The 26,879-nt window shown below is 39.7% G+C and overlaps 1 protein-coding gene across 1 annotated transcript in view; it reads left to right on the forward strand.

Moving 5' to 3' along the window:
* znf830 (zinc finger protein 830) overlaps positions 1–25,485 on the forward strand; it is a 76,543-nt gene extending 51,058 nt beyond the window's left edge. The window contains exons 9-10 of the mRNA XM_059972472.1: positions 10,075–10,151; positions 25,087–25,485. Of these exons, the coding sequence (XP_059828455.1) occupies positions 10,075–10,151; positions 25,087–25,264 (255 nt within the window). The 3' untranslated portion in view covers positions 25,265–25,485. The remainder of the gene's footprint in view (positions 1–10,074; positions 10,152–25,086) is intronic.
* Positions 25,486–26,879: the final 1,394 nt, after the last annotated feature.

Raw genomic sequence — 26,879 nt, forward strand, 5'->3', positions numbered from 1 at the left:
GGGCGGAGGTTAGGAACAGGAAGGGGTCAATAACTTTAAGGAGTGTTTTTTATAGGCCACCCCGTAGTAACAGGGGTATCGAGGAGCAGATAGGGAAACAGATCCTGGAAAGGTGTAATGATAACAGAGTTGTAGTGATGGGAGATTTTATTTCCCCAAATATCGATTGGCATCTCACTAGAGCAAGGGGTTTAGATAGGGTGGAGTTGTTAAATGTGTTCAGGAAGGTTTCATGACACAATATGTAGATAAGCCTACGAGAGGAGAGGCTATACTTGGTATTGGGAAATGGACCTGGTCAGATGTCAGATCTCTCAGTGGGAGAGCATTTTGGAGATAGCGACCATAATTCTTTTTCCTTTACAATAGGCAAAGAGTAGTTGCAGATGGGTGATATTCTGCATGGAGGTCGGTGACCAGTGGTGTGCCTCAGGGATCTGTTCTGGGACCCCTACTCTTCATGATTTTTATAAATGACCTGGATGAGGAAGTGGAGGGATGGGTTAGTAAGTTTGCTGATGACACAAAGGTTGGAGGTGTAATGGATAGTGTGGAGGGCTGTCAGAGGTTACAGCGGGACATGATAGGATGCAAAACTGGGCTGAGAAGTGGCAGATGGAGTTCAACCCAGATAAGTGTGAAGTAGTTCATTTTGGTAGGTCAAATATGATGGCATAATAGTATTAATGGTAAGACTCTTGGCAGTGTGGAGGATCAGAGGAGTCTGGGGTCCAAGTCTATAGGACACTCAAAGCAGCTGCGCAGGTTGACTTTGTGATTAAGAAGGCATACAGTGTATTGGCCTTCATTATTCGTGGAATTGAATTTAGGAGCCAAGAGGTAATGTTGCAGCTATATAGGACCCTGGTCAGACCCCACTTGGAGTACTGTGCTCAGTTCTGGTCACCTCACTACAGGAAGGATGTGGAAGTCATAGAAAGGGTGCAGAAGAGATTTACAAGGATGTTGTCTGGATTGGGGAGCATGCCTTATGAAAACAGGTTGAGTGAACTCGGCCTTTTCTCTTTTGAGCGAAGGAGGATAAGAGGTGACCTGATACAGGTGTATAAGATGATGAGAGGCTTTGATTGTGTGGATAGTCAGAGGCTTTTTCCCAGGGCTGAAATGGTTGCTACAGGAGGACACAGGTTTAAGGTGCTGGGGAGTAGGTACAGAGATGTCAGGGGTAAGTTTTTTACTCAGAGAGTGGGGAGTGCATAGAATGGGCTGCCGGCAATGGTGGTGGAGGTGGATACGATAGGGTCTTTTAAGAAACTTTTGGATAGGTACATAGAAAAATAGAGGGCTATGGGTAAACCTAGTAATTTCTAAGGTAGGGACGTGTTCGGCACAAGTTTGTGGGCCGAAGGGCCTGTATTGTGCTGTAGGTTTTCTATGTTTCTATGAATCTGCAGATTATGGTGTTCCCTTACACCTGCTGCCCTTGTGTCTCTGGGTAGTAGAATTTGTGATTTTGGGAAGTAATCAAGCAGAAGAGGTTTGGCCCGAAGGCACTTGCAGTGTTGGTCTTAAGCTGGAATAATTGACTCAGACAATCAGAACAATCCTTCTTTGCGGAAGGTTTGATTTGAGTTACAGGGGTGTTTTCTGTTTGGTAGCCATTGACTTAAGTTTTATGAAGGCACATATAAAAATGCTGGCTTGATGTCGAGGGGAATTACTCTTATCTCACTTCCACAGTTCATGCTGCTTGTTCTGTTTTCACCAAGCTGTAATGGGTCTGGAGTCAAGTGAGACCAGGATTGGTCTGTACCTGTAGCCTGGATCTAGCAGATCAACTGTACAGGAAGGATTAGGTACATCAGACCTCACCTGCAGAAACTGTGAGAGAAATAGGATAAGCAAAGGGAAGCATGGAAGAGGTGAGGCTCAGAGAGGATACAGTCAATTGGGACCACATTGGGGCCAGTACATTTGGGCTCAATTAAGCAGTTGTCCCAATTAGCCAAAGTTTCATGGAAATAGTTAAACCAGTACAGTATTAAAAAGACAAACTACAGTTTAACTGAGTAACAAATTATGTACTGTACTTAAATGAAACGTAGAATAAATTGGATCCAACTGCTTATTTCTTGCTATTAGTGACAAAAATCACTGCTTTTTGAACACACACACTCAACGAATACTATTTAAAAACTTGGTTCTAAGCATGGTATAGCATCTTAACAGTCACATCAGTGATTCTGTTTAGAACCTGTTTGGGACCAGTCTCCTGTCCCAGTTGCCCATATTCAGCTCTGAACCCTCTAAGACCTTCCCCTCCATGTACCTATCCAAATCCCTCAACCGCTTCCTCTGGAAGCTCATTCAAGATACTCAATAACACTGTGTAAAGAGGTTATTTCTCAGGTCTATTTCAGATCTCTCCTCACTTATCTTGTATCTATGCCCTCAAATTCAGGATTTCCCACCTGCTGGCTATAACCATCCACCTTATCCATACTCCTCATAATACCAAAATGGCGCCAGAACGTGGCAACTCTTTTCCACGCAGCTCTGAAGGGAATGATAAAATACTCTCTATTTTGGACGACTGCAGCTGAAATCCACTGTCACAGCATGGGGACTTCAGTAAGGAGCTTTGTTTTAAGATGCTAAAAAAAAATCTTACCGATTTTCAAACTCGCGGACCCCGACTGCAGACTCGGGTTGCTAGTGCAATTCCCCTTTAAGAAAAAGGAAACAGGGACAGTGTGCTGGCCTGCAAGTAAAATTGAGATACAGACCCCTTAGACACCCCCACCCCCTGCTAACCTGCTGGTGAAATAAACAGTTTCTAGAAAATAAAACTTGAAGATTTCAGAGCAAGATTGCAATACCGAAGGAGACACCAGTGATTGCAGTGTGCCTTGTTTCATGAATACATGCCTCAGCCCCATCATTTCAGATGCAGCCTTGCAGTCCAGGGCTTCACCATCCATTACTTGGACAGGACAGCAGAGTCTCTTAAAGGTAGAGGAGGTGGAGGCGGAGGTCCTTCATGATTATTTCATCATGGTGCATCGATGTGGTGGTTCTGCCTCAGTCTTGCTCACCCGACCTGGAACATCTGGTGGCCGAGTGAGTTTTCTACCATCATCCTGGTAGCAGTGTACATTCCACCTCGGCCAACATCAGGAGGAGCTGAGCACCGTGATCAGCAGTCACGAAACAGCATACCTTGATGTCTTCCTGATCATTGCAGGAAATTTCAACCAGACCAGCTTGAAGAAGTATGACCAACTGCTACCAACATACCACCTGTGGAACCAGAAAAGCCAGTACACTTGACCACTGTCACACCAGAATACTTATTGTGCCATCCCACACCTACACTTTGATACAAGAGATCCAGGTACAACCTACAGAAGGCTATTTTAAATGCAGAAAATAATTCCAATTGAAGTTAGACATGGAATTATATGCACATCAGCTCTGGCAGGGTTGTATGCCATTATTTCCTACAAGGCAAAATGTAACATCGTGAATGGCTGTGATACTTCACTCCCAGATGAGCGAAATGCCCTTTATGCATGCTTTGAAAGGGAGAATCAAATGACACCAGTGCAAATCTCTGCAGCATCTGGTGACCCTGTAATCTCTGTCTCGGAGGCTGATGTCAGAACATCTTTCAAAAGAGTCAAACCCCAATGGTGTACCTAGTAGGGAACTGAAAACCTGTGCCAACCAACTGGCAGGAGAGTTCAAGGACATCTTCAGTCACTGTTATGGTTGGAAGTTGCCACCTGCTTCAAAAGGGTGACAATAATACCAGTACCCAAGAAGAACAGGGTGAGCTACCTCAATGACTATTACCCAGTTGCACTCACATTTACTGTGATAAAGTGCTTTGAAGTTGGCTGTGGCTAGGCTACTTAAGCAAGGACCTGAACCCACTGCAATTTGCCTATTGTCAATAGGTCTACCATGGATGCAATCTCACTGGCTCTCCAACCAGCTTTGGACCACCTGGATAATAGCACTTCCAACATCAGGCTGCTTTTTATTGATTACAGCTCAGTGTTCGACACCATCATACCCTCAGTACTAATCAACAAATCCTGGGCCTTTGTACCTCCCTCTGAAACTGGATCCTTGACTTCCTCGTCGCGAAACCCAGTCAGTGTGGATCAGAAATAACATCTCCTTGCTGACAATCGACAGCAATGCACCTGAAGGATGTGTGCTTAGCCCACTGCTCTACTCTCGTGACTGTGTGGCTAGGCATGACTCAAACACCATTTATACATTTGCAGAGACACAACTATTGCTGGCAGAATTTTAGATGGTAACGAGGAAGCGTACAAGAGTGAGGATAGATTACCTGGTTGAAGGGTGTTGCAGCAAAAGCTTTGCATTCAATGTCAATAAGATTAAGGAATTGATTGTGGACTTCAGGAAGGGGAAGTAGAGGGAACACGCACCAATCCTTGTTGAGGGATCAGCAGTGGAAAGGCTGTGTAAGTTCAAGTTCCTGGGTATCAACGTCTCTGAAAATCCATTCTGGGCCCAACATATTGATGTAATTGCAAGAAGGCACAACAATGACTATATTTCATTAAAGTTTGAGGAGATTTAGTGTGTCACCAAAGACTTTAACAAATTTCTACAGATGTACTATGGAGAGCATCTAACTGGTTGCATAACAATCTGGTATGAAGGGGCCACTGCACAGGATTGGAAAAAAATGGCACAGAGTTGTAAACTCAACCAGCTCCATATTGGGCACAAGCCTTTTCAGTATCAAGGACATCTTCAAAAGGCAATGACTCAAAAAGAGAATGATTTTGAAAATATACATATGTGTGTGTGTGTGTATATATATATAATGTATTTTATAGGTTTTTTAATGTACATATGCCAATGGTATAAACCGGATTCTAATGGTTTTATAAACATTCTGCTCTCCTAGGAATAATGATCCAGCCTGGATAACCTCTTCTACAACTCATGCACTTTAATCCAGGCAGTATCTTTGTAAATCCTTTCTGTACCTTCTTCATCTTGATAGTGTGTTTTCCTTGACAGTGACCAAAACTGTGTACAATATCCCTGGTGTGGCCTCACCAATGCTATATAACTGCAACATAATATCCCTTCTCCTAAATTCGATGTCCAGACTGATGAAGGTCAGCATGCTAACTGCCCTCTTCATCACCCTATCTATTTGCACGGGTGCTTTTAATGAACAGTGCACTTAGTCCTCCCACGTCCCCCTGTTCCACAATACTCATCACTGCCACTATTCACTGTATATGTCTTACCCTGGTTCAAAATGCATCACCTCACACTTACCTATTTGCTATTCCTCAACCCATCTTCCCATCTAATCAAGATCACTTGCAATTCACTGTAATCTGTTTCATTGTCAGTAAGACCCCAGAATTTAGAATCATCAGCAAACCATTGCTAAAATCATTGCCAATCGTGCCAAGTTCATTCATACATAAATCATTTCCAGAAGTAATGAATAGCAAAGGTCCTAACACTGATTTCTCATTTTTAAAATTTTTTTTATTGATTAAAAAAATAAAGACAAATACAAATCAGAGGAGAGGTTATATCAAATACATATTTCAATAAAAGTACAAACCAAAAAAAGGAATGTACACTGTCAAAATCATATATAGTATAATATTGAGCGAATATATAAAAGGAACCACAACTCCTCTTAACAGTGCGTGAAAAAAAGACTCAAAATTTCAAATATTGGGAAGAAAAAAAACCCCATTAAACTAACCTATAACAAAAAAAAAGAAGACTGGGCATTCCATTTGAGGATATAATTACAAAAAAGGGGGGGAAAATTCCTTCCGGTCAAATCTGAAACATCATGGAGAAGAAGAAAAAAGATTACCTAAAAAAGTAGAAAAAAAAGTAAAAAAGAAAATTTAAATCATATGAAAATATTGAATGAAAGTTCGCCAGGTTTGCTCAAATTCAAAAGATGTATCAAACGTCCGACTTCTAAATTTCTTTAAGCTTAAACACGACATGATGGAGGAGAGCCAAAAAAAAAATCAGTAGGTGGATTAGGATCTTTCCAATACAACAAAATATCTCTCCTAGCCAATAAAGTTGAAAAAGCTATAATACGTTGAGCGGAAGCAGAAACACTGACTTCTGAGATACCCCACTAGTCACAGGCTCCAGTCCAGGAATCAACTTTTAACCATCACTGTTTTCTTCCTCTCATCGTTCCAATTCTGAATCCACCTTGCTGTGCCCCCTTAATCCCATGCAACCTAACCTTCCTGATCAGCATCCCATATAGACCTTGTCAAAAGCCTTACTAAAGTCCGTATTGGCAACATCCATTGCCCTACCATCATTTCTCCCTTCAGTTACCTCTTCATAAATTTCCAAAAGATTCATCAGGCATGACCTCCCTCTCACAAAACCATGCTGACTGTTCCTCATCAGGCCTTGCTATACAAATGATAGTAGATTTTGTCCCTCAGATTCCCACCAATAACTTCCCTACAGCTGAAGTCCGGCTCATTGCCCTGTAGTTCCTGGCTTTTTCTTGCTACCCTTCAGTGAACAAATGATCACCCTCCAGTCTTCTTGCACTTCACCAGTGGCTAATGGTGAAATTTATATTTCTGAAAGTGCCTTTACGATTTCTTGCATGGCTTCCCATGACGTCCAGGGTGCACTTTGATTTGCCCCTCATAATGTGCTTCAAGGTGTCAAATACTTCCTTCCCCATAATATACATATGATCTAAGACCTCACTACTTATTCCCCTCATTTCCTTGGCATCCAGGAGAAATAGATATTAAAAATCTCTTGCAGTTCTACACATAGGTAGCCCTGATGGTCTTTAAGAGGAACTAGTCTCCCACTTGCTCCCTTTTACTGTTAATATAATTAGACCATAAGATATAAGAGCAGAAGTAAGCCATTCAGCCCATTGAGTCTGCTCCACCATTCAATCATGGGCTGTTCCAATTCTTCCAGTCATCCCCACTCCCCTGCTTTCACCCCATATCCTTTGATGCCCTGGCCAACAAGAACCTATCAATCTCTGCCTTAAATGCACCCAATGACTTGGCCTCCACAGCCACTTATGGCATCAAACTCCACAGATTTACCACCCTCTGCATCTCTGGTCTAAATGTACGTCTTTCAATCCTGAAATGATGCCCTTTTGTCCTGGACTCCCCTACCATGGGAAATAACGTTGCCATATCTAATCTGTTCAGGCCTCTTAACATTTGCAATGATTCTGTGAGATCCTCTCTTATTATCCTGAACTCCAGGGAATACAGCCCAAGAGCTGCGAGGCGTTCCTCATACAGTAACCTTTTCATTCCTGGAGTCATTCTCGTGAATCTTCTTTGAACCCTCTCCAATGTCAGTATATCCTTTCTAAAATAAACTGCACACAAAGCTCCAAGTGTGGTCTCACCAGTGCCTTATAGAGCCTCAACATCACATCCCTGCTTTTATATTTTATACTTCTAGAAATGAATACCAACATTGCATACACCTTCTTCACCACCGACTCAACCTGGAGGTTAACCTTTACGGTATCCTGCACAAAGACTCCCTGCATTTGCATCTCTGCATTTTGAATTCTCTGCCCATCTAAATGATAGTCGGCCCGATTATTTCTTCCACCAAAGTGCATGACTATACACTTTCCAACATTGTATTTTATTTGCCACTAACCCCAAAACTATCTAAGTCTCTCTGCAGGCTCTCTGTTTCCTCAACACTACCCACTCTTCCACCTATTTTTGTATCATTGGCAAATCTAGCCACAAATCCATTAATACTATAGTCCAAATCATTGACATACATCATTAAAAGCAGTGGTCCCAACATCAACCACTGTGGAACTCCATTGGTAACTGGCAGCCAGTCAGAATAGGATTCCTTTATCCCACTCTGTTTTTGTGCCAGTCAGCCAATGCTCCACCCATGCTAGTAACTTCCCTGTAATTCCTTTGGCTCTTATCTTCTCAAACAGCCTCCTGTGTGGCACCTTGTCAAAAGCCCTCTGAAAATGCAACTGCATCTCCTTTGTCTACTTGTAATTTCCTCAAAAAATTGCAGAAGGCTAATCAGGCAGGATTTTTCTTTCAGGAAACCATGCTGGCTTTGGTCTGTCTTGTCATGTGCCTCCAGGTACCCGATATTCTCATCCCTAACTATCAATTCCAACAATTGATGTCAGGCTAACAGGTTCATAGTTTCTTTTCTGCTGTCTCCTACCCTTCTTAAATAGAAGAGTAACATCATCCGGTACAATCCGGAATCTGTCAGTTCTTGAAAGATCATTGTTAATGCCTCTGCAATCTCTCCAACTACTTCCTTCAGAACCCGAGGGTGCATTCCATCAGATCCAGGAGATTTATCCATCCTCAGACCGTTAAGCTTCATGAGCACCATCTCAGTCATAATTTTCTCTGCACATATTCACTGCACAGTATGTGAAACACATACTTACTTCCCTGACACTCTTGAATGTCCGGTGTACTACAGATGTCTTCCACTGTGAAGACTGATGCAAATTACACATTCAGTTACCCTGCCTGACAAATCCTTCTCATGCCCTCTTTTGTCTTCCTGATTTTCCTCGGTGGTCTTTAACTTCTTATATTCCTCAAGAGATTCATTCATACCAACTGTCTAAATATAATGTACGATTATTTCTTTTTCCTTAGCAGAGCCTCAATATTTCCCATCAGCCAGAATTCCCTGAATTTGGTATGTCTACCTTTCACCCCAGCCATAACTTGCTGGAGTCTTGATATGACCTTTATAAAAGCCGCCCACGTCATCTGATGCTTTGTTTTTGAATAGAGTCACCCAGTTGACCCCAGCTGGATCCTGCCTGATGCCCTCAAAGTTGACTCTGCTCCAATTCAGAACTTTCACCTGTAGACCTGTTCTACTACCATATTCTTTTTTTTCAGTATGAGACCAAATCTGCGTATTCCAGGTCTGGATTTGCTGGTATTCTCTACAATTATGACAAAACCTTTCTGTTAAACACCAGCCCCCTTTCAATGAAGTCCAGTAGGCAGATTATCTTACTGATTGATAAATTTGTGGCCTATGATAGATGGCGTCAATTTTAGAAAACCTAGCACATTTATTTTTCAACGTAGTCCCCTCCTACATGTACACACTTAGTCCAGTGGTCGTGGAGCATACGGATCTCTTCTTTGTGATAAATTTGTGGCCTAAGGTGGGTTATTAACTTCAAACTTTCTGCATTATCATTCAAAGAGTTGAACTGCATGTGCATTTAGCAAGAGCATCTTGGACCTCCAGGTGGTCCACAGCAGGGGTGATTGATAAGTTCATGGCCTAAGGTAGAAGGAGATGAGTTATACAGCTGTTGTTACATGCACGAGCTGTTCTTTGAAAACACAGAAAGTTTAAAGTTAATAACTCATCTGCTTCTACCTTAGGCCACAAACATATCAATCACCCCTGCTGTGGACCACTTCTGGAGGTCCAAGACGCCGACTTCTACAAAGAAGGGATCCGTATGGTCCACGACCGCTGGACTAAGGGTGTAAATGTAGGAAAAATAAATGTTGCTATGTTTTCTACAATTGACTCTTTCTACCTTAGGCCATGAACTTCAATCACCCCTTGTATTTATTTGTCAAACCTGCTGCATTATTTCTTTGTGATTCATGTAGAAAACACCTAATCCTTCAGAAATTTGCAGAATTGCAGTTTCTTTCCATTTAGCTAATAATCTGTCCACAGCTGGGAATTATTCCATATTGTTGGGAAAGTACCAGTGTTGTAGCTATACAGAACATGCAGATAGTCCCAAGGCAAATTTTCAGCATTGCAGTTGGGATATTGCAGTGGCTTACAACCTCTGGTATCAATGCACCTGCATGTTTCTTCATCTGAAATGAAGCAAATTGGTCGAGTGAAATCTAGCTTCAGTGCTGGCAGGGATCTTCAGAGGAGGCTGTAACTGGTTATCTCCTTGGCACCAATGAGATTTTGCTCAATTATTATACAGGTTTAAAACTGCTGCTTTTGTAATAAATATTTACCCTACTTTAATTATCACCAATTTCTTTATACACAAAGGTTTCAGAAGCAATTGTAGCAGAAGATGACGAAGAAGTTCGTTTAGATAGACAAATAGAAGAAATTGATGAACAAATGTAAGTAAATTCAAATAGGTTTTGCGTTGGGAAATGTAACAGTACAATTGATTAAGTGTCTGACAAAACATTGTCAATTTTTTTAACATTGTTTTTACAGTGTTTTGTAAGTTTACAATGTTAGAGGTTTAAAAGTGAAAGTGCTACACTTAGAAATACGTGATCTGTTCCTTTTCTGTTCTATATTATCTGGTCACATCACAAGATTGGGAATGGATTAACTTTACTTCATGTTGTTTTCTGTATTAAATAGATTTCAATGTTTTAATTTTTCTTTAGTGATTCTATAGTTTCATTACTCAGTTATGTGTCTGTCACTAATGGCTTTATAGCAATGGTGATTGTTGAATGGCAAGGTATCTTCCATTTATTGGAGATGCTATTGTCTGATTTTTTTTCAATGTGAATGCTACTTGTCACTTTTTGTAAGTAGGACATTTCTGCATTATCAATTAGATTTAATTTAGCATTTCTAAAACTGCTTAGCTACATTTGTGGCATTTTCTTATGTATAGGTCTTCGATACTACAGCTACAAACTTTGTTGTGTTCAGTCCTTGAAGCCATTTGTTAATATCTTGTGTTTTTGAATTGGAAGTCTGGCTTCTGTGATGATGAGGAGCTCAGGTGCTCAGCATTTCTGGCTCAACATAGACTTCAAAAATGTAGTTCATTGTGAAGCACTTCGAATTATCCTATGATTCTGAATATAAAATGCAGATTCTTTTTTATCCTTCTCATTCTTAATGATATCTTGATTTTCCTGTGATCTTCTACACTAGTTGGAGAAGATGTGATATGATTGAAGGTTGATTCTTTGATTTATTTTCTACTTAACTATTTGATCATGATTGATTTATTTTCCCCCTCAATCCCATTCTCCTGCTGCCTTCCCATAACCTTTGACACATAACCTATCAACCTCCAGTTTAAACGAACCAAATGATATGGTCTCCACAGCCATACACAAATCTTTGGTTAAAAAATTTCTTTCTCATTTCTGTTCCAAGGCAGTACCTCCAGCCCTAAATTTTTCCACAATTGGAAACAACCTCTCCATGTGCACCCTGTGCCTTTCAATATTCAGTGGGTTTCAATGAGATCCTCTCTCATTCTTCTAAACTCCAGTGAGTCTAGGTGAAGAGCCATTATTCCTGGGATCATTGTTGTAAACCTGCTCTCGACCCATCCCAATGTCAGCACATCCTTTTCTGAGATATGAGGTTCAAAATTGCTCACAGTACTGTACTATGTAGCCTTATAAAGCCTCAGTATTATATCCTTGCTTTATTATTCTAGTCTCCTTGAAATGAATGCTAACATTGCATCTTCCTTCCTTACCACTGACTCAACCTACAAGTTAACCTTTAAGGAATCCTGCACTAGGACTCTAAATTCCCAATATGTGAATTCACTTCCCATTTAGAAAATAGTGTACACCTTTATTTCTTCTACCAAAGTGTATGACCGAATATTTCCATCTGCTACTTCTTTTCCCATTCTCCTAATATGTTCTTTTGAAGACTTGCTGCTTCTCAGCACTATCTGCCCTTCCACCTATCTTGTGTCATCCACAGACTTGGTCAGAAAACCGTTAATTCCATCATCCTGAATGTTAATACAGTATATAATGAGTACAGTAGTGGACCCAACAGCAACTCTGCAGAACATCACTAGTCACTGGTGGACAACCAGAAAAGGCCCCATTTATTCCCATTCTTTGTCTTCTGCCAGTCAGCCACTTTATTCCATGCTAGTATCTGCCCTATAATACCTTACGTTCCTATTTTCTTTGACAACTACATGTGCAGAGGCCTTGTCAGAGGCCTTCTGAGAATCCAAGTGAACAATATCCACTGAACTTCCTTTGTCTATCCTGCCTGCTGTTTCCTCAAAGAATCATTACAAGTTTGTCAGGCAAGAATTCCCCTTGAAGAAACTATCCTGACTTGGGCCTATTTTATCATCTGCCTTCATACCCTGAAACCTCATCCCTAACTATGGACTCTTACCAGCCACTGAAGTCAAGCTAACTGGCCTATAATTTCCTGTCTTTTATCTTCCTTCCTTCTTAAAAAGTGGAGTGATATTTGTAATCTTAAAATCCTCTGGAACTATTCCAGAATCTAGTGATTCTTAAATAATCCTATTAATGCCTCCACAACTTCTTCATCTACATTTTTTTAGAACACTGGGGTGTAGTCCACCTGGTCCAGGTGATTTACTTATCTTCAGACCTTCCAGCTTCCCAAGCAAGTTCTCCTTAGTAGCCATTACATTCACTTTTGCCCCAACACTGTTCTGGTGTCTTCCTTAATGAAGATTGATGTTCATCCACTACTTGTTAGCTCCCATTTACTCCCTTTCTAATGTCATTTTCCAGCAGTCTGATGTCCATTTTCACCTCTCTTTTACTTTTTGTATATCTGAAATAACTTTTGCTGTCCTCTTATATTATTGACCCATTTACCTTCACATTTAACTTTTTCCATCCTTATTGCTTTTTTAACTTGTATATATATTTAGCTTTCCACTAATTTTTGTTATATTTTGTGCCATTTCTTTTGCGTTTATGGTGTCTTTGACTTATCAGCTGTAGTTGCCTCATCCTCCCTTTAGAATGCTGCTGCTTCTTTGGCATCAGCTCCCAGAAATACCAGCCTTGATGCTCTATCATCATCCTGGGTTTAGTTTACTGTTTGAATGAAGATCTATGTGTATAACTTCCATTAGCAACATATGCAAAATACTGGATGAACTCAGCAGGCCAGGCATCATCTGTGGGAAAGAGTAATCAGTTGTCGTTTCAGGTCCCCTCCCCCCACCTTTGTACTTTGACTTCTCATATGTTTTTTCCAGTCCTGATGAAGAAGGGTCTTGGCACGAAACGTTGACTATTTATCCTTTTCTGTAGATGTTCTCTGGCCTGCTGAGTTCCTCCAGCATTTTGTGTATGTTGCTTGGATTTCCAGCACTTCCAGATTTTCTTGAGTTTATAAGACCTGTTAGGGTCTTTATACCCATGCAGTTTTTTAACTTTACCTACACTTCCTTCTAAAGATTAATTTTTTTAAGCTAAAGAAACTACCCCACCTCCTCAGCCCACCTGCCTGTTTTTTTTGATACAATGTGTATCCTTAGATGTGAAGCTCACAGCTATGATCTTCTTTAAGTCAGATGCTCACAACATCATACCTACCAATTTCTAACTGCATGATAGAACATCTACCTTATTGTGTATACCACATGCATTCAAACATAACACTTTTAGTCCTATATTCACCATTCTTTTTTAAAAGATTTTTGTTTCATTTTGTCTAATTCATCTTGCAGTTTTACCTTCCTTAAGGTTGTAAGAATTCAGTTTCTAAGCACTAACCCTCCTAAGAATCTCAGTGCTATTTTATGCCTCAGTTTTACCCCAGCTGTTTCTTCCAGTCTCAAATGAGTTCAAATCTAGTATAATTATTTATAATTGGGCTAAATACACCAAATCTGATTTCTAAACCTTATAATTTAATGAGATTGCTACACCAATGATTTTTAAACTTCTGGAAGTGTAACCTTTATTTATGTATGTCTCCATGATAGCCACTTGTTTTGCCCAAATTCACTTGGGTGCTCAGCAAAAATTTTCTCAAAATCAATTTTTTGTAAACCTGCTTGACGCTGTTGATAAAATTAATATTATTCTTCAGTTTTGTCAGTGCGACAAAGTATATAACAAAATATACCTTGTGTCTTTTCCAATCAATGAGATACAAGCTGTTTATCAAATTCACTTTCATTCCAGCTGCATATTCACAGTACAAGGTTTCCAAGGAAATCAAAGCATGGGGAAGTAGACACTAAGAAAAAGATGAGCAATTCTATTTGTGTGACTGAAATCAGCAGATATGTTTGGAGTTGTATAATTTTCAATGCATAAAACTCACTTTCTTCATTTTTGCATAGGACCTTGTCTCAAAAGATGGGGTTTCATTCCCATATTAACAGTTAGTTTAAAAAATAGAAGCTCAAGTATGGGAATTCACACCAGATTGCTAATTATCTCATTTTTGTTCAAGAGGAAAATCATTCACCAAGTTGGTATAGACCATTCATTTGGTGCAGACCCTGTTTGGAAGTACTAATTTGGAAGCCAAAGAAGAACAAACTCTTAGAATGTCATTTTGTTCTGTTGATTTTTGCTGAGATAGTTATTGGTGCCATTAAACCGCCAAAAGTTCAAGACAAACAAGCTGGAATTGCACTGTTAAGTGTTTGAAAGTCAAACATGTAAATTTCCCTTTAATTTCTATCAGTTGTTTATATTAATCCTATATAGGAGACTGTTCCAAGAAATTAGAAAGCATGGGATTCAAGGAAATTTGCCAATTTGCATCCAAAATGGGCTTCCTCATAGAAAGCCTGTGACCAATATTGTACCATAGGAATTGTTGCTGTGACTTTCACAGTTATGCATTGACATGAGGTTAATAGTGAGAAGGGTAATCTTACGCTACAGCATGATATTGATCAGCAGCTTTTTTCTAAAAGTGTTGCTTCTTCAGAAATGTTTTGTGATTATGATAGACAGCTTGCAGCAGAACAAAAATATAATGTCAGACTAATTGTGTTGTGTAGGAATTTGGAGAAACAAGAAATGATTTTTATTGAATATAATGTGTTTAATTGCATAATGGTGCTGATGTTTTCCAATAGTTCAACTAAGCTCAAAATGTTTTAATCTTTATTTTTACATGATCTTTGATGCCTCTCGCTTAAGTTGTCAACAATAATCAGCCAACATTGATGGATTCCAGTTGCCCTGATACTGTTTCTCCATGACAGCAATGTCCTGGTGAAATCTTCCACCATGCTTGTCACTGACAGTGCTAAGATTTGCAAGGAAGAAGTCTTAATGGGAATGCAGAAAATGGATCTTTAGTGACATGTTGCACTTCATGGTTTTTATGCTTGAAGCATGTTGTCAACCAGCTGCATGTAATTGTCAAGAAAATTATCAGCAACATTCTTAAATGCCTTCTATGTGATTTTTCTCTTGTCCTACTAGGTGTTCATTGATATGCATGTGATTGACCTGTTTGTTTTGTGGAGCAACAAAAATATCTTTCTTAATACTTTCCTCAGTTAATCTGGGAAACATCTGTCTCAAATATCAAAATCCTTCACAGAAATTTTTGAGCCTAATGACAGCAGATTACATCCTTGCAGCCTTAAACTCAGTAATTTTGCTTTTACCTTTGACAAACCCAGGTCACCAATCGGGTTATTTAACACAGACATTATTAGATGAGGCTCACTCGACATAAAAGGTTCAAAAGTTCAAAATCTATATCGATATTAGTGTCGTCTTCCATTCCTGGATTGTGCATCATGACATCTTGATCTGCCTCCTCAAGATTCCATGTCTCTGGGGGCTTCGGTACTGAAAGACTATTGTCGTACGGCACAGGTCTCATGGCTGAAGGGAGATTAGGGTATTCAATGGATTTCCTGTTTTTAGCAGAGAAATCAGACACACTGGTCAGGCAGAAGCAGCAGTCTGTCACATAATCCTTCTGCTCTCACCACTTCATTAAAGCAGTGAGTGGCATTGACTCCCGAGTACCTCTGAGCCAAGCTCTAAGATTGACAGCACATGTTGTGCAACAAATATGAGGAGCCCAGGTTTTGTCTTGTTCACTAATTTTACACACAAAGTGAGTCGTGCTTTGTCTTTGAGAATTAAGTGTATACATTTGTTGCTTTTCTTAAAACCCATCCTCCCACACAGCATCTGCCCTGCCTAAGCATGCCCAGGCATACCTGGATAAGATAAAGAACTTTTTAGCGTACATCGTGGGTGATTGTTAAAAAAATAATGTTGCGTAATAGGGAAATTTCATGGTGATTTTCATGATCAACCGCCCAAAATCGAAAAGATACACCAAAAGTATTCAGGAAGCTAAATCTTTGTTGTCCAATATAAGAGGGCACAGCAATGGCCAATGGCAATCAAAATGGTGGAACTTAATCTTGGGCCAATCCAAGGATACCTGAAGGTGACAGTGAGTGAGTTTCTGAAGAATGCACATGAAATACTTCCCTTCATTAGGCAGAGCATAAAGTCTAAAAATATGCAGGCTGTGGTGCAAGTTTATACCCCTCACAAATGGACTACTCTGCACATCTGCCACATCATAGACGGGATGTAAATGTACTCAAGTGAGAACAGAGGAGGTTGATGGGCTACTGATGGAACTATGCAGAATTATGAGGGGCTTAGATAGGGTGGGCAATAAGGTAGTGTCTGAAACCAGAAATATGGTTTATGGAAAAGATTTAGTAAGTTTAGAAGGGAATCTGAGGAAGAATTTATATATATATATACAAAGTAATATACACATGCACGCGTGTGCACTCTGCTTCAATCTTGAGTGCACTGTGAAAGAGGTGAATGCAGGTACACTGATATTAAGCTGAAAACTGTGCTAAGTATTGGAAAAATAGATTAATATCAGCATAGTTGTATTATCACTGATGTATGTCATGAAATTTGTTTTGCAGCAGTACAGTTCAAGACATAAAAGTTACTTTAAGTTGCAGTAAAAATATGGTGGGTTGAATTGCTTGTTTCTGAGCTTTAAATTTATGACCCTGTTTAATAGCACTGAAAGTCAATGAGTGCACTACTTCATTTTCAGATTCAGTGAAGCACAGTTTATTTTTATGATCTGATGTTGAATGTTAAGATCCCATTACATTAATCGGATATTATGTTTCTGAGGTATGAATTTACAATTTGCGGAAAATTGAATAACCTCAAGGCTGAAAGAGCTAATGTTGCTACTGATATCAGCAATGTTAGCAGTAGGACATCAGTTAAGTACAATGCTGGCAAAACTGTTTTCCTAATAGTGTTGTGAATCTGAGTGGTATCCATTACAGATAAGTTTAGAAGCCTGAGGCATTTCATAGAATGCTCTGTTGATAGGACAACATGCTGGCTATGGGCTAATTTTTCTGGGTCTTGTGCAACTGTTGTTGCAAATCAGGACTTGGCAGAATATAATGGAATGTGGCTTATCAGTTAATCAATATTCATGGAGTAGTTTAAAATTTTGTTCTAATTTTTCTAAATTCTTGACAATGAAATACAAGAGGATGTATGCTATTGAAAAGAGAATTGTTCAATTGTGATTTATTTTTCTATCACTTTGACTGGCATCTTGTCTCAACACAATCATGTTTCAGCCAAGAAGGTAGCATTTCTCTGTGTTATAAGCTCTGAAACATACTATGACAATTTCTGTACCTTACAAGGTGCATTTTATTTCTTTTTACAATCAGATAATCTTGCACAATGCAGAGTATATACAATATGCCTTGTGATATTATAAACTGATATATTATTGTTATATTATAAATTGATAATGGGAATCTTACTGAATTATTTGGAACACCTACTTAGAAAGCTGCAGATTTATGGTTTGAGTTTTTGGATTTGTGCATATATGCCCTGCACATTTTGGATATGTGCAGGGCATATAGATGGATTAACTTCAAATATTTTATATCTGTGACTTTTGAAGGTGCTGTTTCAACCTGATTGTAATATTACAGGTGTATGGTAATGTTACTTGTGATGTGTATCTGTTTTGAAATGAACTTAGACTTCTCATGAACTCAGCTCAATTGCAGAAGGTTAAGCATATTTGCAAAGTCCATATTTTTGCAATAATGCAGATTATTGCCGTTGGTGAAGGAGAAACAGCCATCATTAAACTTGCCTTTGATTTGTGTAGAGCTGCATTGCAGAAACATATTTTGATAGAATATTATTATTGCCTAATTTAATATGCACCCATTCAATAAGGTTTATAGCTTACCATAATTTAAATTAACAAAGATTATAACAAATTAACCCTTATAGTCATTGTGACTTGGACAATGATGTGGTGTTATATTCCCACATCTTCATAACTAAATGGTCTTTTTTCCAGAGAGCAAAAGATTTCAGTGAGATTCCCCCCTCATCCTTCTAAATTCCAGCGAGAACAGAATAAGAGCCATCAAATGTTCCTCATTTCATAACTCTTAGTCCCGAAATCATCCTTGTGAACCTCCTCTGAACACTCTCCAATGCCAGCACATATCTTCTTAGATAAGAAGCCCAACACTGTTCACAATACTCAGGTGAGGCCTCACCAGTGCCTTATAAAGCCTCAGCAGCACATCCTTGCTCTTGTATTCCAGACCCCTTGAAGTGAATGCTAACATTTGCCTTCCTCACCACTGACTCAACCTGTAAGTTAACCTTTAGGATGTTCTGCATAAGGACTCCCATGTCCCTTTGCATTTCAGATTTTTGGATTTTCTTCCTGTTTAGAAAATAGTCTGCACATTTATTTCTTCTACCAAAATGCATGACCATGCATTTTCCAACATTGTATTTCATTTGCCACTTTCTTGCCCATTCTCCTAATCTGCCTAAATCCTTCTGCAGCCTTCCTGTTTCCTCAACACTATTTGCCCCTCCACCAATCCTCATATCGTCTGCAAACCTGTAAACAAAGCCATCTAAATCTTTAATATACAGCGTAAAAAGAAGCGGTCCCAACACTGAATCCTGCCCTGTGGAATACGAATACCACTGACAGCCAACCAGAAAAGATTCTTTTTATTCCCACTCGCTGCCTCCTACCAGTCAGCCAATGCTCTAACCATGCCAGTAATACTTTCTTGTAATACCATGGTCTCTTATCTTGGTAAGCGGCTCGTGTGGCACCTTGTCAAAGCCATTTTGAAAGTTGAAATATACAACATCCACTGCATCCTTAACTTCATTAGGCTGAATTCACCCAGACTGTTAAGAGTTAAGTTCACCGTGTATGTTACATGTTATGCTATTAGGTTTTGGGGATGGGTTATATTTATGATTTTGACATTTGTGGTGGATCTCAATAATGTGTATGCTAGAAGTCATTACATTTGTGTTGATTTTGTTGACATTCCTATCTATCCTACTTGTAATCTCCTAAAGAATTCCAACAATTTCCATTTACTTTCAAGTTGAACTCAAATCATTTTGTGATTACTGCCTACTCAGAGTTCTTTTACCTTAAAATCCATAATCACCTCTGGTTCATTACATAACACCCAATCCAGTATAGTTTCTCCCCTGTAGCTGGAAACAGACTATGGAGATGTCCAAACATGACCCAGAAACTGATCAAGTGGGCTCATCATCACAAAGAAGACTAATGAAGGGTAGTGTGACAATATAGTGGTTAGTGTAACACTATTCTTCTGCCAACAACCTACTTTCAATTCCTCCTATCTGTAAGAAGTTCATATGTTCTCACCTTGCTGTGTGGGTTTCCCCTGAGTGCTCCAGTTTCCTCCCATATTCTAAACATGTAGATTAATTGGCTACATGAGTATAATTGGGTGGCAGGGGCTCATCACCCAGAAGAGCCTGTTACCATTCCAAATCACTAAATCACTGGACTCCTTGCTTGATGGTATTGGTCCATGTTTGGGCACCACCGATCTAAATGAATAAAATAATTTAAAAAAAGATTCTTTGGAAGAGTATTGAGTGCAGTTAATATTAATACCTTTTAGTAATTTTAAGGAAATAATTGTTTTGCGTTTAGTATGGAATCAATTGATAGTGGAGCAGAGATGGAGTGATTTAAAAACAAGGATAGGCCAGAATTGCCAAGTAATTTATTTTCATTTTAAGCTTGGCGTTTTTAAATATTTAACATTGAAAACTGCAAGAAAGAACAGTATAGCATTATTCATGCTGAGGCAGTTTTGAAAGAATTATTGGGTGTTTCAGCGAAAGAAGGTATATAGAAATAATTCATAGATGATTTACTTGAACATGACTGGGAATGGAAGGGTTGTCTTATGAGAAAAGTTTCAGTAGACAAGGCCCATATCTATTGTTGTGAATAAAAATGGCAGAGTCCTAGAAAAAGGCCCTTCGATCCATCCAGTCCACGACAAACCTTTAAACTGCCTAGTTGCATTGACCTGTGCTCAGAACACAGCCCTCCGACTCGGATCAGCTATACTGGATTGGGTGTTATGTAATGAACCAGAGGCGATTAGGGAGCTTAAGATAAAAGAACCCTTAGGAACCAGTGATCACAACATGATTGTGTTCAACTTGAAATTTGATAGGGAGAAAGTAAAGTCTGATGTAGCAATGTTTCAGTGGAGTAAGCGAAATTACAGTGGTATGAGAGAGGAGTTGGCCAAAGTAAATTGGAAGGAGCTCCTGGCAGAGATGTCAGCAGAGCAGCAATTGTATATGTTTCTGGGAAAAATGAGGAAAGTGCAGGACATGTGTATTCCAAAAATGAAGAAATACTCAAATGGTAAAATAATATTGTACAACCATGGCTGACGAGGGAAGGCAAAGCTAATATAAACACAAAAGAGAGGGCATATAACAAAGCAAAATTAGTGGGAAGATCAAGGATTGAAAGTGTTTTTAAAAACCTAGAGTAACTAAAAAAAAAATTAGAAGGAAGAAGATGAAATATGAAAGCAAGCTAGCAACTAATATCGAAGTGGCTAGTAAAAGTTTTTCCAAGTATGTTAAAAATAAAAGAGAATTGGGAGTGGATATAGGACCACTAGAAAATGAGGCAGGAGGAATAATAACGAGGGACAAGGAGATGGCTGATGAACTAAATGAGTGTTTTGCATCAGTCTTCACTGTAGAAGACACAAGCAGTATGCCTGATGTTGTAGTGTGTGAAGGAAGAGAAGTGGGTGCAGTTACTGTTACAAGGGAGAAGGTGCTCAAAGGGCTGAAAGACTTAAAGGTACTTGGTCACCTGGACAGAGGAACTGCACTCTAGGGTTCTGAAAGAGGTGGTGTTAGAGATTGTGGTGGCATTAGAAATGACCTTTCAAAGATCATTGGTCTCTGGGATGGAAAATTGCAAATGTTACTCCACTTTTTAAGAAAGGAGGAAGGCAGCAGAAAGGAAATTATAAACCAGATATCCTGACCTCAGTGGTTGAGAAGACGTTGGAGTCAATTGTTAAGGATGAGGTGATGGAGTACTTGGTGACGCAGGACAAGATAGTACAAAGTCAGCATGGTTTCCTTCAGGGAAAATCCTACCTGACAAAACTGTTGGATTTCTTTGAGATTTCAAGTAGGATAGATAAAGGGGATGCAGTAGATGTATATTTGGACTTTCAGAAGGCCTTTGACAAAGTGCCACACATGAGGCTGTTTACTAAGTTAAGAGACCATGATATTACAGGAAAGTTACTAACATGGCTAGAGCATTGGCTGATTGGTAGGAAGCAGCGAGTGGGAATAGAAGGATCTGGTTGGCTGCCAGTGACTAGTGTTGTTCTTTAGGGCTTGGTGTTAGGACCACTTCTTTTTATGCTGTACATAAATGATTTAGATGATGGAATAGATGGCTTTGTTGCTAAGTTTGCAGATGGTGCGAAGATTGGTGGAGGGGCAGGTAATGTTGAGGAAACAGGAAAGATGCAGAAGGACATAGACCTATTAGGGGAATGGGCAAGAAAGTGGCAGATGAAATACAATCTTGGACAGTACATGGTCATGCACTTCAGAAGTAGAAATAAATGTGCAGACTGTTTTCTAAGCGGGAATAAAATCCAGGAATCTGAGAGTAGAAGGACATGAGATTCCTTGTGCAGACACCCTTGAGGTTAATTTGCAGGTTGAGTCATTGGTGAGGAAGGCAAATTCCATGTTAGCATTCATTTCAAAAGGTCTGGAATATAAAAGCAAGGATGTGTTGCGGATGCTTTATAAGGCACTGGTGAGCCCTCACCTTGAGTATTGTAAACAGCTCTGGGCCCCTCATCGTAGAAAAGATATGCTGGCATTGAAGAGGGTTCAGAGGAGGTTCACAAGGATGATTCCAGGAATGAAAGGGTTCGCTGGAATTCAGAAGGATGGGGGCGGGGGATCTCATTGAAACCTTTTGAATGTTGAAAGCCGTAAACAGAGTAGATGTGGAAAGGATGTTTCCCATGGTGGGAGAGACTAGGACAAGACGGCGTAGCCTCAGAATAGAGGGGCGCCCTTTCAAAACAGATGCAGAGAAATTTCTTCAGCCGAAGTGTGGTGAATTTGTGGAATTCGTTGTCACATGCAGCTGTGAAGTCCATGATCGTTGGGCATATTTAAGGCAGAGATTAATAGGTTCTTTGAGAAGGCTAGGAACTGGGGTTGAGGAGGAGATAGGAAAAGGATCAGCCATGATTGAATGATGGAACAGACTTGATAGGTCAGATAGCCTAATTCTGCTCCTGTATCTTATGGTCTTGTATCCTTCTCCCTCTCCCCCCCATCAGAACCTATCAGAATTCATATTAAATGTTGAAATCAAAATTGCACCCACCACTTGCGCTGGCAGCTCACTCCACACTCTTACCACTCTCAGAGTGAAGAAGTTTCCCCTCATGTTACCCATGAACATTTCACCTTTCAACTTTAACCCATGGCCTCAACTTGTAGTCCTTCCCAACCTCAGTGGAAAAAGCCTGCTTGCATTTACCCTATCAATGCCTCCTAATTTAAAATACCACTATCATCTCCTCTCAATCTTCTATGTTCTAGGGAATAAAGTTCTAACTTGTTCAATCTTTCCTTGTAACTCAGGTTCTCTAGTCCTGGCAATATCTTTGTAAACTTTCTCTGTACTCTTTCAATCTTATTTACAACTTTCCTGTAGGTTGTGACCAAAACTGCACACAATACTGTATATTAGGCCTCACCAATGCCTTATACAATGTCAACATAACATCTTGATCAATGTGGCTAATGTGCCAAAAGCTTTCTTTACAAATCTATCTACCTGTGTCACCATTTTCAATTATTGGACTTGTATTCTCAAATCCCTTTGTTCTACCGCACTCCTTAATGCCCTGCCACTCACTGTAAAAGATATACTGTGGGTTGGTCCTCCCAAAGTGCAATACTTCACATTTGTCTGCGTTAAATTCCATCTGCCATATTCCAAGCCCATTTTCCAGCTGGTCCCGATCTTTGAGCCTCTTCCTTGCTGTCCATTACACCCCCAATCTTAGTGTCGTCTGCAAATTTTCTGATCTAGTTAACCACATTTTGATCCAGATCACTGATATCGATGACAAGCACCGATCCCTCCAGCACTCCACTAGTCACAGGCCTTCACTCAGAGAAGCAACAATCTACTACCACCCTCTGACAATGCCTAGTCCATTTTTACTACCTCATCTTAAATGCCAAGTGACTATACCTTATTGACCAAACTCTCATGCAAGACTTTGTCTACATGGACTTCAGCAAGGCCTTTGACAACACCCACTGCTTTTCTTTCATCAGCTTTCCTGGTAACTTCCTTGAAAAACTCTAAGGTTAGTTTGACATGGCCTATTGCGCACACATCCATGTTGACTATCCCTATCAATCCCAGACTATTCAATTACTCTTATCTTTTAGAACTCCTTTCAGTAACTTTCCAACTACTCATGTCAGGCTCACTGGTCTATAATTTCCTGGTTTATTTTTCGAGCTTTTCTTGAATGGTGGAACAACATTAGCTATCCTCCAATCTCCAGTACCTTATCTGTCACCATAGATGATTTAAATATCTCTACTAGGACCCTTGCAATTTCTGCACTTGCCTCCCACATGGTCCAACAAAACATCTTGTCAAGCCCTGGGGATTTATCCACCCTGATTTGCCTCAAGGTAAACATATATCCACCACTGTAATCTGTATAGGGTCCATGGCCTTGCTGCTGTTTTGTCTCACTTCTATTGACTTTGTATCCGTCTCCTGAACAGATGCAGAAAATCTATTTAAGATCTCCCCATCTCTTTTGGCTCCATGCACAAATTATCATTCTGATCTTCTGGAGAACCAGTTTTGTCCCTTGCAAACCTTTTGCTCATAACATACCTGTAGAATCTCTTAGGATTCCCCTTCACCACATCTGCTAGGGCAACTTCATGCCTTCTTTTAGTGCTCCTGATTCCTTTCTTGTTTTCTCTTGCTTTTATACTCCATAAATATCTCATTTGTTTCTACCTGCCTATACTTGCAATGCACCTCTTTTTCCTTAACCAGGGCCTCAGTATCTCTTGAAAGCCAAGGTTCCCTAAAACTGTTCTCCTTGCCTTTTATTCTGACAGGCACATATATGCTTTGAACTCTCAAAACTCCATGTTTGAAAGCCTTCCTCTTACCATGTACACATTTGCCAGAAAAAAGCCTGTCCCAATTCAAACTCAGTAAATTGGGTAGCATTTAAAAAGGGAAATGGACAGTTGACATTTCGAGCTGAAGTCCACGTTGACTGTTTATTTACCTCCATAGATGATGCCTGACCCGGTGAGTTCCAACAGTGTTTTGTGTGTGTACCTTATGTGATTTTTTTTTATGTCCCCTTTCTCCCCCCCCAGTTTAAACAAACACATTTGTTTAATAGTACTCTAAAATAATGCTTCTCCTGATACCTCACCTGTTCATTTTGCTGTACAATTTTAATAGTCCATCAGTTTTCTTTAAGTTCATCTTCGAAAGACATTGCCTCAAGGTGGTGGCATTCATCATTAAGGACCCGGACCATCCAGGACATGCTGCCTTCTTATTGCTTGCCCTCCACCAAGGATTTCTGAATGATCCATAAACACTACTTCACTGTTTTTGCTATTTGTAATATTTATTTTTTCTGCAGTGTAATTTTTTTAATATGCTTTTTTATGTATTGCACTGTACTGTTGCTACAAAACAACAAATTTCACAACATATCAGTAATAAACCTGATTCTGCTTCTGGTTTGATGAATTTGTTATGCATTAGTTTGCATGATTAAAAACATGAAATATTGTTTTGCTTATTCTTTAGTTATTCTTTTCATGATTATTGTGGTTTCTTTTATCTCTGCAGCATGTGCTACAAACGTGTAGAGTATTTAAGAGATCGACAAGAGACTGTAAAACAACAATTGATGACAACTTTGAAAGACACACCATCACAAGGTGATGAGAAAGTTGATACCTATGAGGAAGAGGAACTTCAAGAGTTCCTTTCAGGTGATTGGCGAGCAAAAGGAGCTTTGCTTTAGTACTCTTTTGCAAAAATTACTCTAAGTAAGCATACAACAAACCATGATGTATTGCTAAGCAAGACTGACTTCTTATGGCGCTTTCGCATGAACTGATAAATATTCAAGAACTTCAGTCATAACCATGGGAATACTTTGAAATATTATTTCTTTTTTAAATTGGTAAAACTTCAGATGTACAGTGGTTATTACATTAAAATAAATGTTTATTTGTGTCCAGATTTAGTTTTATCAGATTACATCAATTGACGGGGTTTTCTGATCATATTACATTTTTCTGCACTGAGCTCTTTACAAGATTAAATTTGGCAGTGCCCAGTAACATGAGGGGCATTGATCGTGTGGATAGTCAGAGGCTTTTTCCCAGGCCAGAAATGGCTAGCACGAGGGGGCACAGTTTTAAGGTGCTTGGAAGCAGGTACAGAGGAGATGTCAGGGGTAAGTGTTTTTTATGCAGTGAGTAGTGAGAGCGTGGAGAAGGCTGCTGGTGATGGTAGTGGAGGCAGATACGATAGGGTCTTTTAAGAGACTCCTGGACAGGTATACCCGAGGTAATTTCTCAGGTAAGGACACGTTCAGCACTGCTTTGTGGGCTGAAGGGCCTGTATTGTGCTGTTGGTTTTCTATGTTAACAACTTTTTCTGAAGAAGAAATCAAGCATTATGGCAAAATTTGGTTTGAAAACCTAGCTCTTTTGTACAAATTTGTTTCAGAAATGGAATTTTACAAGGTAATTTGCTGGTTTTGTGCTATGTTGCAAGAGCTGAATTTCCAGTCCAAACACAGTAAAGGGCATTCTCTTTTACAGAGAACATAGAACAATACAGCCCAGAAACAGGGTCTTCGGCCCACAGTGATGTACTAAACCACATAAATTAGTAATCAACTTGCCAACCTCTCTTCCTTTATCTCTACACAATGTCCATATCCCTCCATTTTCCTCACATTCATGTGTGTATCTTAATGTCTCTTAAAAGACCTTAGTGTATCAACCCCTAATGCCACCTCAGGCAGCGCACTCCAGTCACCCAACACTCTGTGTGTGATAAAAACAAACCAACTTACCTCTACGTCTCCTTTAAAAAGCCCCCACCATGTTAAATACATACCCTCTGGTATTAGACAGTTCAACACTAGGAAAAAGATGCTGACTATCTACTCTATCTCTCTCTCAACTTCATAGACCTCTATCAGATCCCCCGTCAGCTTCTACCACTCCAGAGAAAACAACCCAAGTTTATCCAGCCTCTCATTACAGCACATGCCCTTTAATTCAACAGCATTCTGGTAAACCTCTTCAAAGCCTCAACATCCTTACTATAATGGGGGTGACAAGAATTATATGTAATACTCCCAATGCAGACCAGGCTCATTACCCAGCACCTGGTCCAGTACAGTCCCTCCTCTCATTGGACTCTCAACATATTGATTTAAGCAACCATCCTGGATGCACTGGACAAATTCTGCCCCATCTAAACCTCTTGCACTCAGTTTATATTAGTCCCCTATGATAACCCTATTGTGTTTACACCTTTTGTTAATCTGCCTGCATACCTGTTCCTTTGTGTCCCTTGATTATTGGGGGTCAGTAGTACAATTCTATCAGAGTGATTGG

Source organism: Hypanus sabinus, chromosome 6 (assembly GCF_030144855.1).
Source record: "Hypanus sabinus isolate sHypSab1 chromosome 6, sHypSab1.hap1, whole genome shotgun sequence".
Lineage (NCBI taxonomy): Eukaryota > Metazoa > Chordata > Chondrichthyes > Myliobatiformes > Dasyatidae > Hypanus > Hypanus sabinus.